Source organism: Dipodomys merriami, unplaced genomic scaffold (genome assembly GCF_024711535.1).
Source record: "Dipodomys merriami isolate MVZ:Mamm:240054 unplaced genomic scaffold, mDipMer1.0.p SCAF_16, whole genome shotgun sequence".
NCBI lineage: Eukaryota > Metazoa > Chordata > Mammalia > Rodentia > Heteromyidae > Dipodomys > Dipodomys merriami.
The window spans coordinates 4,629,840-4,643,812 of NW_027202937.1; the positions used below are offsets into that span (position 1 = coordinate 4,629,840).

Here is a 13,973-nt window from a genome sequence, read left to right on the forward strand (position 1 = left end):
TTTCACAAATCCGGGCCTTAGGCCCAGTCAAAACAGGGACGGAGCCTTGAAGATGACGTAGCCCAGCGCGTCATCAAAGGAGTGCCCAGACACACCCCATCTCGTGGGCGCCGCTACCGGGCGCTTCGTTTATACGTACTTCCGGCGTGCTCTCCGGAGACTACGGTTTGTACCTGGTTTCTCTGGTTGTGGGCTGTTGGGCAGCGCTGCGTCCCTCTTCCTGCCTCCTTCCCCGGCTGACGCCATGGGAGTCACTTGGTAAGACGGCCATGGCCTCTGTAGGGTGGGTCTGGAGGTCGTGCCGGGCCGTCCGAGTCCGGAGTGTGCCGGGCGGAGGAGAGGATCGGGGTCCACGGGCCGTCCCCCGGGCGCGGAGCCCGTGCGCGGAGCTGGAGCGGGCTGCGCCTTCTCCAGGCCTGTTCCTTGTGGATACGCTTCGGGAAGGCGGCGGCGGGGCGAGCGTCTTCCCCGGGACCTCTGCAGTGCTTCTGTACCTTCTGCCCTTTTTCTTTGTACGGCTTTCAGCCCCTGTGGCTATAGTACTTGTAGGGAGGGGCGCATGGCTGGAAATAGGACCTCCCAGCTCGGACTTACCTGCCGACAGAGGTAAAGGGGGGAGGCGGAATAGGCAGTGGGAATACAGGCTATTATTATTATTATTGCCAGTCCTGGGGCTTGAACTCATGGCCTGGGCGCTGTCCCTGAGCTTCTTGTGCTCAAGGCTAGCACTTGTGCCCTAGAGCCACTTCCGGCTTTTTCTGTTTATATGGTACTGAGGAATTGAACCCAGGGCTTCATGCATGCAAGGCAAGCACTCTACCATTGAGCCACCTTCCCAGCCTCCGCCTCTTCCTCCTCTTCCTCTTCCTCCTCCTTTTTTAAGAAAACACTTTGCTTGTTCCTTCTTAGAGCTAGCACGTGCACTTAAAGCTCTCGGGTTCCAGTTTGGTCACTTTAAGATCTTGGGGGAGAGACAGCGGAAAGGGGGAAAGGAGAGATGGGAGAGGAGATAAGAAAGGAAGAGATTGTTTGCAAGATTTGAAGACTTAGTTCATCTGAAAGCATTAGGCCTCTCCTGGTGCATAGTTGGTGTGTTAACCTACCATTCCAAGTAGAAAGCCTCACCATAGGAGGAAACCTTGGAAATAATTTTTTTCTACTTTTTGATTAAATTCTTCTAAATATCATTTCTGCTATATTATTGTTGTTGTTATTATTATTATTACTTGTCAGTCGTGGGGCTTGAACTCTGGGCCTGGGCGCTGTCCCTCAGCTCTTCAGCTCAAGGCTAGCACTCTACCACTTGAGCCACAGCACCACTTCCGCCTTCTTCTGTTTATGTGGTGCTGAGAAATCAAACCCAGGGCCTCAGGCATGTGAGGCAATCTATCACTGAGCCACCTCTCCAGCCCCTCTGCTCACTCTTAAGGACTATGACTCCATGCTTTTCTCTTTGTTCCTTAGGGTTGTCATATGGAGCTTTCTTTGATGGTAGAGAATGTTCTCTGTATTATCCTTGTTTAGGAAATTATCCACTAGCCTCCTGTAGCTTGTGGCTCTCTACTAGACAGCTCAAGTTCAAAGAGTTAAAAAAACAAAAACAAAAAACAACCCAACAAAACAGCTGGGTGTCAGTGGTCTGTAATCCTAGCTACTCAGGAGGCGAAGATCTGAGGATCATGGTTCAAAGCTAGCCTGGCTGGAAAGCCTATGAGGCTCTTACCTCCAATAAACCCCCAGAAAACCAGAAGTGGCATTCAGGCTCAAGTGGTAGAGTGCTCACCTTGGGCTGAAGAGCTCAGGGCAGTAGCGAGGCCCAGAGTTCAAGCTCCATGACTGACCAAGAAACCCCAAACATAGTAGCCCCAAACTTCTACTTTTTTCTTGACATACGAATATCGAATTGAAAGCATTATGAAGGAATTCCTTTTTCACTGTCTAATTCCACATCACTGAGAGCTCAGCCCACAGGCTATCATCTTTATATGAATGTTGGCCCACCTGCCAACCCTCAACTTGGTGTGACAGGACGCTTACTGCCTCAGTGGGAGATATTCTGCCTCTTATTTTCTTAGGTTTAAGGGGTGGGATCAAGTGTTAGTGTTGCCTAAGGAAACTCCTGGACCTGCTGAGTTGTCATTTTGTGGGAAAGCAAGTGGCTCAGTCAGTATATGGGTGTTGTTTCTGGACCCTGTTGACGTGGTGCTCTTCTTTTCAGTGTGTCCCAGATGCCTGTGGCTGAGGGCAAGAGTGTCCAACAAACAGTGGAGCTCCTCACCCGGAAGCTGGAGATGCTTGGGGCAGAAAAGCAAGGAACATTTTGTGTGGACTGTGAGACTTACCATACGGCTGCTGCTACTCTGGGCAGTCAAGGTCAGTAGATGGCTCTGGGGGCTGACTGGAACCTGGCTTGGAGTTCCATTTGTGCTTTTCTGCTAACAGTGTTAATATTCTCAAGTATGTGGTAGGACATCTTTCTGAATTCATCCATTTTTGATCCAATATCTCTTAGACTGGGGGCTGTTTTAAATGTTGTAGCTTGAGCTTTTTTTTTTTTTTTTAGTTATGGGGCTTGAACTCTGGGCCTGGGTGCTGTCCCTGAGCTCTTCAGCTCAAAGCTAGTACTCTACCACTTTGAGCCACAGCGCCATTTCTGGTTTTCTGGTGGTTAATCGGAGATAAGAGTCTTATGGACTTTTCTGCCCGGGCTGGTTTTGAACCTCAATCCTTAGATCTCAGCCTCCTGAGTAGCTAGGGTTACAGTTGCCCAGCTGCTTGAACATTTTTGTATTTTTCAGTGCTGAGAATGGAATGGAGGGTGTTTCACATGGTAGAGAGGCACTTCTGCCACTAGTTATACTTTAGGTATTTTGGGACAGAATCTCACTGTGTAACTCAGGCTGGCCTTAAAGCCATTATATAGCCTTGTTTGACCACTTGGTGTGTGAGTGCCATTACACACAATTGTAAATTTTACGCATTTAATGGGTTAATGGATACATCCTCCGCCCCCCTCCCTCGCCCCCCCCTTTCTTTCTCTTGGTGCTGATGGTGATACTGGGAGTGCTTTGGGAGTGCTCTACCCCTTGAGCCACTCACTACCTTTAATTTTGTTTTCTTTGTGTGTGTGGGGGTGGGTGGGGATTGTTGTTGTTGGTTTTTACAGTCGTGGGGCCTGAACTCAGGGCCTGGGCACTGTCCCTTAGTTCTTTAGTCAAGGCTAGTGCTCTACCACTTGAGTCACAGCGTCACTTCAGGCTTTTTCTGTTTATGTGGTACTGAGGAATCGAACCCAGGGCTTCATGCATGCAAGGCAAGTACTCTACCACTAAGCCACATTCCCAGCCCTAGCTTTTATTTTTATTTTTTTGTTTTTATAAGTTTTTTATTGTGAAAATACTGTACAGAGGGGTTACAGTTACATGAGCAAGGTAATGAGTATATTTCTTTTTTTTTTTTTTTTTTGGTCCGGTCATGGGGCCTGAACTCTGGGCCTGGGTGCTGTCCCTCAGCTCTTCAGCTCAAGGCTAGTGCTCTACCACTTGAGCCACAGCGCCACTTCTGGATTTTTTTCTTTTTGCTTACGTGGTGCTGAGGAATTGAACCCAGGGCCTCGAGCATGCAAGGCAAGTGCTCTACCACTGAGCCACCTTCCCAGCCCATGAGTATATTTCTTATCCAGCATTGTTGCCTCCTCCTTTGTTTTCCCCCTACCATCCCTTCCCTCCCACCTCCTCAGCTACACCCCGCCCCCAAGGCTGGTTTTGATCCTCAGATCTCAGCCTCCTGAGTAGCTAGGATTACAGGCCTCAGCCACCAGCACAGGCAAGTAAACATTTTTTAATAGCAATTTTGTTTCTTTGTTTGAAGGCAGTACTGAGGATTGAATATAGAGCCTCCTGCATGAAAGATAAGCATTCTACCACTGAACTATACCCTCCCCTGCTTCTGTAGTACCAGGATTTGAATTCAGGGCCTTATACTGGGTAGGCAGACATTCTATCACTTTAGCCATGCCTCAAGCCCTTATTACTTTAATTACTTTTCAGATAGACTTAGTTTTTTTTTAATCCCAGGCTGGCCTGGACTGCAATCCTCTCATTCTTCCTACATAGCTGGGGTGATGGGCATGAGCTACTTTTTATTGATTCCTATCTTTTTTTTTTTTTTTGTGGGTCATGGGGCCTGAACTCTGGGCCTGGACACTGTCCCTCAGCTCTTCAGCTCAAGGCTAGCGCTCTACCATTTGAGCCACAGTGCCACTTCCAGCTTTTTCTGCTTATGTGGTGCTGAAGAATGGAACCCAGGGCCTCATGCATGCAAAGCAGGCACTCTACCACTGAGCTATCTTCCCAGTCCACCTAGCTTTTATTTTTGAAATAGATTTTCAATCACTTTTGCCTGGAGTGGCCTGGAACAGGAGATCTTCCTGCCTACTGAGTAGCTACAGTTACAGGCATGATCTACCATCCCTGGCCTTAATGAATACATGTTGTTAATCAGTTTGGACATTCCCTTCTGATACCATCACCAGAACCAGATGCTACACATATCCCAAAATTTCCTTATTGTTTGTGTTTTGGGTACTTCCCTTGAAAACTATATTTTCCAAGCCCCCTTATGGTTACCTATGGTCAGTGCAAAGCACTGGGGTGGGGTTAGGAGAAAGGAAGACCATAGTATTCCTCTCCTGCTTTGGGTAGTCTCTCTAGCCTTGGCTGGTCTCCTTGGATCTGGCTCTTGCTAGGCATCCCTCATCCCTGGATCTGATCAGTACATCTTTTCTTTGTCTTTCCAGCCCAAGGGGTGGCAGAGTTTCCTGTTACTGTCTTGTTTTTTGTTTGTTGTTGTTGGCAGTGGGTCTTGAACTCAGGGCCTGGGCAATGTCCCTGAGCTTTTTCACTCAAGTCTAGCTCTCTACCACTTAGAGCCACAGCACCACTTCTAGTTTTCTGGTGGTTATTTGGAGATAAAGAGTGCCATGGACTTCCCTGTCTAGGCTGGCTTCTAACCATGATCCTCAGATCTCAGCCTCCTGAGTAGCTAGGATTACAGGTGTGAGCCACCGGAGCCTGGTCTGTGTTACTGTTGCTTGTTTTGCTTGATTATCCTGTTTGGTTTTTTCATTCTTCCAACCCCTGTATGAATTCCTTCTGAAACTATTTGGCATGGTATCTATTTCTGGGTTTTTCCTGGTGGTGTTGTCTTACCTATAAAATAAAGACATTTCAAGCCCCACGACTGACAAAAAAAAAAAAAAGACATACAGCTGGCACCTGTTACTCATGCATATAATCCTAGCTACTCAGGAGGCTGTGATCTGAGGATTAAAGCCAGATTGGACAGGAAAGTTTGTGAGACTCTTATCTGTATTTAACAAGCAAAAAAACAAAGTAGAGCTGTGCCTCAAGTGGTAGAGCGCTAGCCTTGAGCATAAAAGCTCAGGGAACAGCACTCAAGCTCTGAGTTGAAGCCCCAAGACCAGAACAAGGAGAAAAAAAGTACTTACAAGTAAGTCAGTACATGGGAAACATTGAGAACTACTGTATGAGGTTGTTACATAACAATAGCAAAGAGCTATTTTGGGGGAAATACGAGCTATTCTGGGGGAAGTACATTAGAATCTGAAGATCTAGCTTCAAGCCCCTGTATACATTACTGTCCCCAAGAAATCAGTTTTCTCATTCATCTCTTCAAGTCTTCTATAATAAGGTTGGAAAGTGCCAGGGACTGGTGGCTCATGCCTGTAACCCTCACTACTTAGGAGGCTGTGAGTTGAGCCCAAGTTCTGAGGTCTGATTAAAAGAGAAGAAAAAAGCAATGTTAGGGGTGTGGCAGCAAGCACAAGACACTAGTTCTGACAGAAAAAAAAAAAAAAAAAAGCAATAGCAACACCGGTTCTGGTTGCTTTACACAGTTGTGCAAATAATAACTTCTAAGATTAAAAAAAAAAAATTTCCACCAGGCACTGGTGGCTCATGCCTATAATTCTTAACTACTCAGGACACTGAGATCTGAGGATCACAATTCAAAGCTAGCCTGGGCAGGAAAGTCCATGAGACTCTTATCTCCAATTAATTAACAAAAAAGAGCCAGAAATAGTGTGGTGGTTCAAATTAGTTAGAGCACTAGCCTTGAGCATAAAAGGTCAGGACAGCACTCAGGCCCAACACCAAAAACAAACAAACGAAAATCACACACACACACAAAACCCTCCAGCAAACTTGATATATTCCTGTAATCCCAGCATTTTCACACTCAGTGTTAGTGTTCTACCACTTGAGTCATATCTACTTCTAGCTTTTTTGGTGATTAATTGGAGATAAGAGTCTCATTGACTCTCTTGCCGTGGCTGGCTTTGAACCATGGTTCTCCTTGGCAATACTATAGTTTGAATTTGGGACTTCATGCTTCAGCCAGACTTCTTAAAATTTTCCAGGTGTTCACCTTTGTCTTTCAAATGAAATGCCAACCTATTTGAACTAACCAGAGTTGGGCTCTTTTCACTCTTCCAGCCTCATGCTCACAGACTCTCTTTCCTGAGCTGTGAGATGTTTCCTGGATATAAATGAAGTAACCAGGGTAGATAGGGATGCCAAAATGCTGTTATTCTATCCCCCCCCCCCCCCCCCCGCCAGGTGTTGGGGATGGGACTCAGGGCCTCACTCATGCTAGGTAAGTGCTCTGTCACTGAGCTCCATTTCCATCCCTTATTTTTACTTAATGCATAATGCACGATAATGTGTCAAGGATTGTATGGAGTCTGTGCAAGCTGTTTGTCATCACAATTAAGCGTCTGCCTATGAGCCAACATAGCTATTGTCAACTCTCAGCTTCCGCCCTCTCCCCCTTTTCCTGTAGATTTTAGCCTATGCAGTCTAGCCTGCTGCTTCTCTCCCTTCCTTTGTGGAAAAGGCTATCCTTTTTAGGGGACCTCTCATCCTAATCTGAGAAGATAATGCTAGGTTGCCATCTGGCCTTGTTCTGTGCACTTGCTTCTATCCTGGGATATGTTGACAAAAGTCCTGATGGTGAGTAGGACGCCTGTCCCTTGCAGGTCAGGCTGGGAAGCTGATGTACGTGATGCACAACTCTGAGTACCCACTGAGCTGCTTTGCCCTCTTTGAGAATGGCCCTTGCCTTATCGCCGACACCAACTTTGATGTGCTGATGGTGAAGCTCAAGGGCTTTTTCCAGAGTGCCAAGGCCAGCAAGATTGAGACCCGGGGCACGCGTTACCAGTACTGTGACTTCCTGGTGAAGGTGGGCACCGTTGCAATGGGGCCCAGTGCTCGGGGCATCTCTGTGGAGGTAAGACCCTGGGGGACTGGGAGCCAAGTGTACTGCTGGCACTGGGCATCTGGGCTTCCTTGAATCATTCAGGCTCTAGCCCAGGGAGGGAGAGGGAAGCAGGCTCATAGCAAATAGAAAGCTTAGGATGGCTGGCTTGTCGGAAAAGGGAAGGGAGAGTCAAGGGGGCAGATAAGTTCCAATGTAGAGGGACCTGCCATCCTCCCCAAATACTGGAACACACAGGACTGATATTTGGGAGATGGGCTCTCAATCCTGGGTCACATGCCTCTCCTCTGGAGTTGTGGGGCAAACACATACCTTTTCACATACATTTTCATGGCAGAAAAGAGTTGCTATACCTTTGCATCTGACAGTGCACATAATAAAAATGACAGGGAATGTGATCACTGGCCTTGGGAGCAGTGAAAATCCTACCATATGTGCAACATGGTATGAGATTAAAACAATGTCTCATGCACATACTCACACGCCATAGACTTGCAAGGCTCCTTAAAATTTACCATTTAATAAAGGAAAAACTGAAATATACAACTATTTTTCAAGTTAGTCTAAGAAACACCGTGAAAGAGGCACAGTTGGTTATGGGGATTTGAGTGGTGAGAGCATCACTCCATGCTGTGATGTTTCCTGGAGGAGCAGTGTTTAGTAGAGACCTGAGCCCAGGTGTAGTGGTGTACCCCTGTAATCTCAGCACTCTGGAGGACTATTAAGTCCAAGGCCAGCCTGGGCTACCTAATGAAACCTTGTCTCAAACAAAAATCTAAAATAACGAATATACGTATGCATACATTTATTTCTTTTATAAAGAAACACTTGGGGAAAAGTGTGTCTGGGAAGAATCCCAAGTAGAAAAGGACCCTAGTGGGAGTTTGTTCTCAGCTTCCAGGGCCAAGATTTCCTAACTCTTGTTAGCTTGTGATGGTCACCCAGCAGGTCCCCACATTTCCAACCTTTTGGTGTATACACACACACTCAGCTGTTCCCTTAATTATTTTTTCTTGTTGAGAAATTGCCCTGATGTTTCACCAGAGAAAGTTTATGAGAAAAGCTGTAGTAGCAGCCAGTGCCCATTGGTTCTTGCCACACTGGCTAGAAATTCTTAGGATTAGCGTAGGTCTATACTGGGAGTCATGTTTTAGTTTTAAAAGAGGCATATATACCAGTTGCCAGGGACTGGGAAGGTGGCTCAGTGATAGAGCACTTGCCTTGTATGCCTGAGGCCCTGGGTTCAATTCCTCAGTACTACATAAGCAAAAAGAAAAAGCCGGAAGTGGCTCTGTGGCTCAAGTGGTAGAGCACTAGCCTTGAGCTGAAGAGCTGAGGGACAGTGCCCAGGCCCAGAGTTCAGGCCCCACGAGACCCCCCCCCCCCAAAAAAAAAAAAAAAGAAAGTATGAAAGCCAGTTGCCAATGGCTTACATGTGTAATCCTAGCTACTCAGGGGGAGCCAGCCTGGGCAGGAAAGTCCACGAGACTCTTAGATCCAATAAACAACTCCTAGCTGGGTGCTGGTAGCTCACGCCTGTAATCCTAGCTACTCAGGAGGCTGAGATCTGAGGATCTCGGTTCAACGACAGCCAGGGCAGGAAAGACTGTGAGACTCCTATCTCCAATAAAACACCATAAAACCAGAAGTGGTGCTGTAGCTCAAGTGGTAGAGCGCTCACCTTGAGCTGAAGAGTGCAGGCCCAGAGTTCAGGCCCCACAACCGACCAAACAAAAACAAAAACAAAACCTAATAAACAACTCCTCCCAAAAAACTAGAAGTGGAGCTTTCTCTCAAGTGTAGAGTACCAACCTTGACCACAAGAAGCCTGGAACCTGCACCAAAAAAAAAAAAAAATCTTATCCAAGTGTGTGTTCACTCTGCTTGCTGTACTTCTCCCTCACCCCTTTCCTACCCTCCATATTTTCTCCTTGTCACTTTGCTGTCTCTCAGACTTTTCCTGAGCTCTCCGTGAGTTGCTGTTCAGCATAGTGGGGCTAATTAGAAGGAGCTTGCGTCTGCCTCTGGAGCTTGTGGACAGGGCAGTGGGTTGGCACAGCTCTAGGATGAGAGTATCAGATGCAGTAGGAATGGTGCTGGGTGCATTCAGTCCCTGGAGTGTGTTTGCACGTTTTCTGCAGACCAGCATTCTGTAGGTAGTATATGTCTTTGGGTCTCCTTGCACTCATCCTCACCCTCATTCTCTGTGCTTTTGGTCCCAGGTGGAATATGGCCCCTGTGTAGTGGCGAGTGACTGCTGGAGCTTGCTGCTTGAGTTCCTTCAGAGTTTTCTAGGCAGCCACACACCAGCGGCTCCTGCCGTGTTTGGGAACAGACATGATGGAGTCTATGGCCCAGCAGATACCATGGTCCAGTACATGGAACTCTTCAACAAGATCCGCAAGCAGCAGCAGGTGCCTGTGGCTGGGATTCGTTAGTGACTGGAAACTCTGGCTGAGCTCTTACCAGGGGTACTGCCCAGGAGGAACAGGTGCTGCACAATTAGGTTCTGGTCCCCACAAACCCTGGGCAGACATGGAGGCTTCTCTCCTTTTGCTTCCCAGCTATGGTGTTTGTTCCAGGGTTCCAGGCTCTCCTCCTTTGTTTCCCACATGCAATCCCCCATCAACATCTGTTTTACTTTATGCCTTACTGGATTTGTCCTGTTCTGAGGAATGGTAATTATGAAGAATGGAGACACTTAATCCTGCGGCCAGGGGAAAAGGTAGGGCAGAGGTATCCTGGCCTAGCAGTGGAGAGAGAAAACTGTATCCTCAGCTTGAAGACTTGGCCTAGGCTTCAGTGATCATGCTTTGATCTTTTTGTGGGCCATTTTGTACTGAAGTTCCTCCTCTGCTCAAGGACCCATCTGCTGTTTGTCAAGAAGTGGCACAGCTGGATGCCTTTCACTTAATGACCAGTTTGCTGAAGTCATTTGTGAACTGACTTTCTTAGGGTGTTGCCAGGGTCCTTTGAATGTCTTTCTGACATTTCTGCTTTCATTGTGACTTATATGAAGCCACAGGTTAACTACTGAAAGAGAACTGAAGACCGGAGCTCCTCCTAGGTAATTCATTTTCTCTCCCTAATAGTTCAGAGGTAATCAGATGGTTCCTGGGCAAATTTAACTTTACTGCATCATCAGGAACCAGTTGTATATCTGTCTTATTGTCAATCCCCTCCCCCCCCAAAAAAAAAAAACCCACACACATTATCCTTATCCACAAGATCACAAGATTCACGTAGACTCACTGGCTCCATGTCCTTGTTCTACTGGGGGAGAAAGGAGGGAATCACTGGTCAAAAGAGATGCTGGAATGTGAAGCTTCTAGTATGAGTGGTCTATGGCCCAGTTAAAATACAAATGCTTCTGTAACTAAAAGATGGAGGATATGGATGCTGTCCTCAATTGGTGACGTGGGCTTCGTGGAATTCTGAGGACTTGCCCAGGAATGTTCTTTGTAGTCAGTACCTCTGTTACAAAGACATTTGTTTAGGATTTAGCTTGGGTGAGGACTGGTCGTGCTGGGAAGTCAGTTCTGTACCCCATGCCTGAATCTTATCATTGAGGCCTCTCTAAGCACTCAGAATGTAGGGTCAGAACACTGATCCACACTTTGTCAGTTCTCTAGGACTCCTGTGAGTTTTGGAGCTACTTGTTGGGCATGCCTTGCTGGCCTGCCCCACTCCTACTGCATAAAAGTTCAGCCAGGCTAACATTTGAAATACAGAGATGGTCTTAGGAACATTGAAAGCATCACAATGAGGAGCAACAGGATTTCTGCAACAGAAGTTAGGTACTGGTTATGTTTCCTTTGTAGCTTTGGCTGACAGGAAGCTCAGTTTGTCTTCCCAGTTTTTGCTTTTTATTTTCACTTCCTCCTGCTTTTGTTGTTGCTTGCTTATTGTTTGCTTTTTAAAAATTGAGATGTTTTAGATAGCATTTACAAACAATAAAACACATCTTCCAGTTGTGGTGGTGTACTCCTATAATCTCAGCTACTCAGGATGCAGAGATGATAGAAGTATTGTTGGGAGGATTTCATTGATAGGTTTTTAGTTTATTTTAGTCATGTTAAAAGAACCACTGTTCTCATCTTGTCTGTGTCTTGCACCCACGGACCCATTTCTGCACTAGCCACACTTTCCTCTTGTCCTTGGGATGCTTGATTCTCTATTCCTGTCCCCTTACTGCCTCCTGCTGGCTTCCCTCAGTTATTGAGCATCAAGCAACTCCATTTTCTTCCTGACCTATTGGTGCCAGGCACAGCTGGGAGAAATACCAAGAAGCTAGCCCCTTCTCCTTGCCTGAAGTGGCTTCTGAACATTTTCTCTCCTGTTTCTGGAGAGTAAGGGGAGTGGTTAGAATTTCCACCTAAATTGGGCCAGAGAGGTGTTGCTCTAGTGGTAGAGCACTAGCTGTGAGTAAGAGGTAGAGCACCAGCTGTGAACAAGAAAGCTGAGAGTATGAGCCCCATTATCTCATCCCCCCTGCCAAAAGGAAGGAAGGAATAAAAAAGTTCTACATGAGCATGTGTTCCAGATATCAAAAATTGAAACTTAAAATACAAGGGCTTCAGAATGAAAGGGGTTTATTGTCCAAAAAGAAACAATGGTCATTACTTGAGTTCTGTAACCCTTCTGGACATCACTTTTCCCCCCCAGTCCTGGGGCTTGAACTTGGTACATCGGGCACTATCCCTGAGCTTCTTTTGCTCAAGGCTAGCACTCAACACTTGAGCAACAGCACCACTTCTGGCACTTTCTATTTATGTGGTACTGAGGAACTGAACCCAGGGCTTCATGCATGCTAGGCAAACACATTACCACTAAGCCCCCTGTACATCACCTTTATAATAATTTTTTTGAGTTTTTAATATTTAAGCTATACAAAGGAGTTATCATTTAATGAAGGCATTTATGAATACAATCTATCTTGATCACCCCATCTCATTCTGACCTATTGCTCCTCTAGCCAAGTTTGGTGGTAGGCAGGCATATACAGACATATGAACTGAAATACGTTAGGGTCAAGTGAGATCTCAAATAGTATAATTCCTTAGGCAAAGTCAAAATCAGCAAAAATAAAACACCAGGAAACAGGTACTCAAAAGGAGTGGGGTGAGATCAGGAAGAGGAGAAAGGGGGGAAAATGCAGTAACCCAATGTGTGGACATAACTGGCATTTACTTCTAGGTATGTGCTGTCTATCCAGATATTTTGAGTTTATTTGTATATCACCTTTCATGATCAGATAGAAAACAAATTTCACATGGAGATGAGCTACAGAAATAAATATAGTTGGAAATTATATAATTTCCTAGAATCCACATTCTGGTTCAAATGTGCAGTTCATGCAGTAGTGATCCTTATTTATTCATTAATTAATTTATTTAGTTATAGGATTGGCATACCTACCCATCCATTTCACTTTATGTCTTTTATGAACTCATTTATCTCTCACTTTGTGCTGGAAGCTCCTTCATCACGTACTATTGTCAAATCAGGGACAGTGGTCCCATATCATTTAAAAGCATATAGAGGGCTGGGAAGATGGCTCAGTGGTAGAGTACTTGCCTTGCATGCATGAGGCCCTGGGTTTGATTCTTTAGCAAAAGCCAGACGTGGCACTATGGCTACAGTGGTAGAGTACTAGCCTTGAGCTGAAGAGGTGAGGGACAGTGCCCAGGCCCAGAATTCAGGCCCCATGACTGGTCAAAAATAAATAAAATAAAAGCACATAGAGTCAGATATCATGAATGCTAGAGTTCAAGTACAAAATAGGTAGTTTTTAAAAATATATATATACAAGTGCTGAGGTTGAGGGTATTGCTCAAGTGGTAGAACGCTTGTCCAGCATGTTCAAGGCCCCAGGTTCAAATTCCAGCACCACAATAATAGATATGTGGGTAGATTGATGGATTGTTCAGTATGTAGGAAACCAAAAGGCTAGATATCTAGACATTTGACCTTCATAGATATGTGACCTGTGATTCCCTTGCTACGTCCTCCCTTTCCACATCAGTTACTGTCTGCATGCTATCTGTCATGCAGGTTCCATTGGGCACGTGGAAAAGCTGAGCCCACAGTATTATAAGTTGGAGCCTCTTTTGGGGGTTTGGTGTCTGCTCTGTGAGTCCTTGATGGTGGGATCTCCATGTGAGTTTTTGCCTTTGGGTAGAACGTTGTCAAGTCAGTCTTTTTTTTCTTTTTTCTTTTTTTTTTTGGTCGGTCGTGGGGCGCTCAAGGCGAGCGCTCTACCACTTGAGCTACAGCGCCACTTCCGGTTTTCTGGTGGTTTATTGGAGATAGAAGTCTCACGGTCTCTCCTGCCCTGGCTGGCTTTGAACCGCGATCCTCAGATCTCAGCCTCCTGAGTAGCTAGGATTACAGGCGTGAGCCACCAGCGCCCGGCTGTCAAGTCAGTCTTTACACCACTTGGATTTCCCTTACACCATCCTTCCCAGAGGCCATGCAGCTTTGGGTACCCTTGTCTAGGGAATTCCCTTCCTGTTTATTTCTTACTGGCTCTGAGACAAACCAACCAAACCACAACAGAATTCACCTGTCCTTTCCCTCCCAGATTGTGGAGATTGCATTGTGCTTAATGAGGGAATTTGTTAGTTCCTATTAGAATATGACTATACTGCAGGGGTGTGTGTGCTTGCGCATCA

At 46.1% G+C, this 13,973-nt stretch overlaps 1 protein-coding gene across 3 annotated transcripts; it reads left to right on the forward strand.

The window, feature by feature from the left end:
* Positions 1-55: 55 nt before the first annotated feature.
* Positions 56-11,272, forward strand: Med20 (mediator complex subunit 20). 3 transcript variants are annotated; one of them, XM_070023769.1, is made up of 4 exons: positions 56-258; positions 2,219-2,373; positions 7,040-7,311; positions 9,522-11,272. In XM_070023769.1, exons 1-4 carry the CDS (start codon positions 245-247, stop codon positions 9,735-9,737), a joined length of 657 nt encoding a protein of 218 aa, XP_069879870.1. In that variant the 5' UTR covers positions 56-244; the 3' UTR covers positions 9,738-11,272. The 3 variants fall into 3 exon arrangements, with proteins under 3 accessions (XP_069879870.1, XP_069879871.1, XP_069879872.1); XM_070023770.1 differs by having other exon boundaries at positions 7,058-7,311; XM_070023771.1 differs by having other exon boundaries at positions 141-165.
* Positions 11,273-13,973: the final 2,701 nt, after the last annotated feature.

Coding starts and splice junctions, on each gene's coding strand:
- Med20 (XM_070023769.1), top strand. Junction 2,374..7,039: donor TGCTACTCTGGGCAGTCAAG/GTCAGTAGATGG, acceptor GATGGTGAGTAG/GACGCCTGTCCCTTGCAGGT. Junction 7,312..9,521: donor CTCGGGGCATCTCTGTGGAG/GTAAGACCCTGG, acceptor TTTTGGTCCCAG/GTGGAATATGGCCCCTGTGT.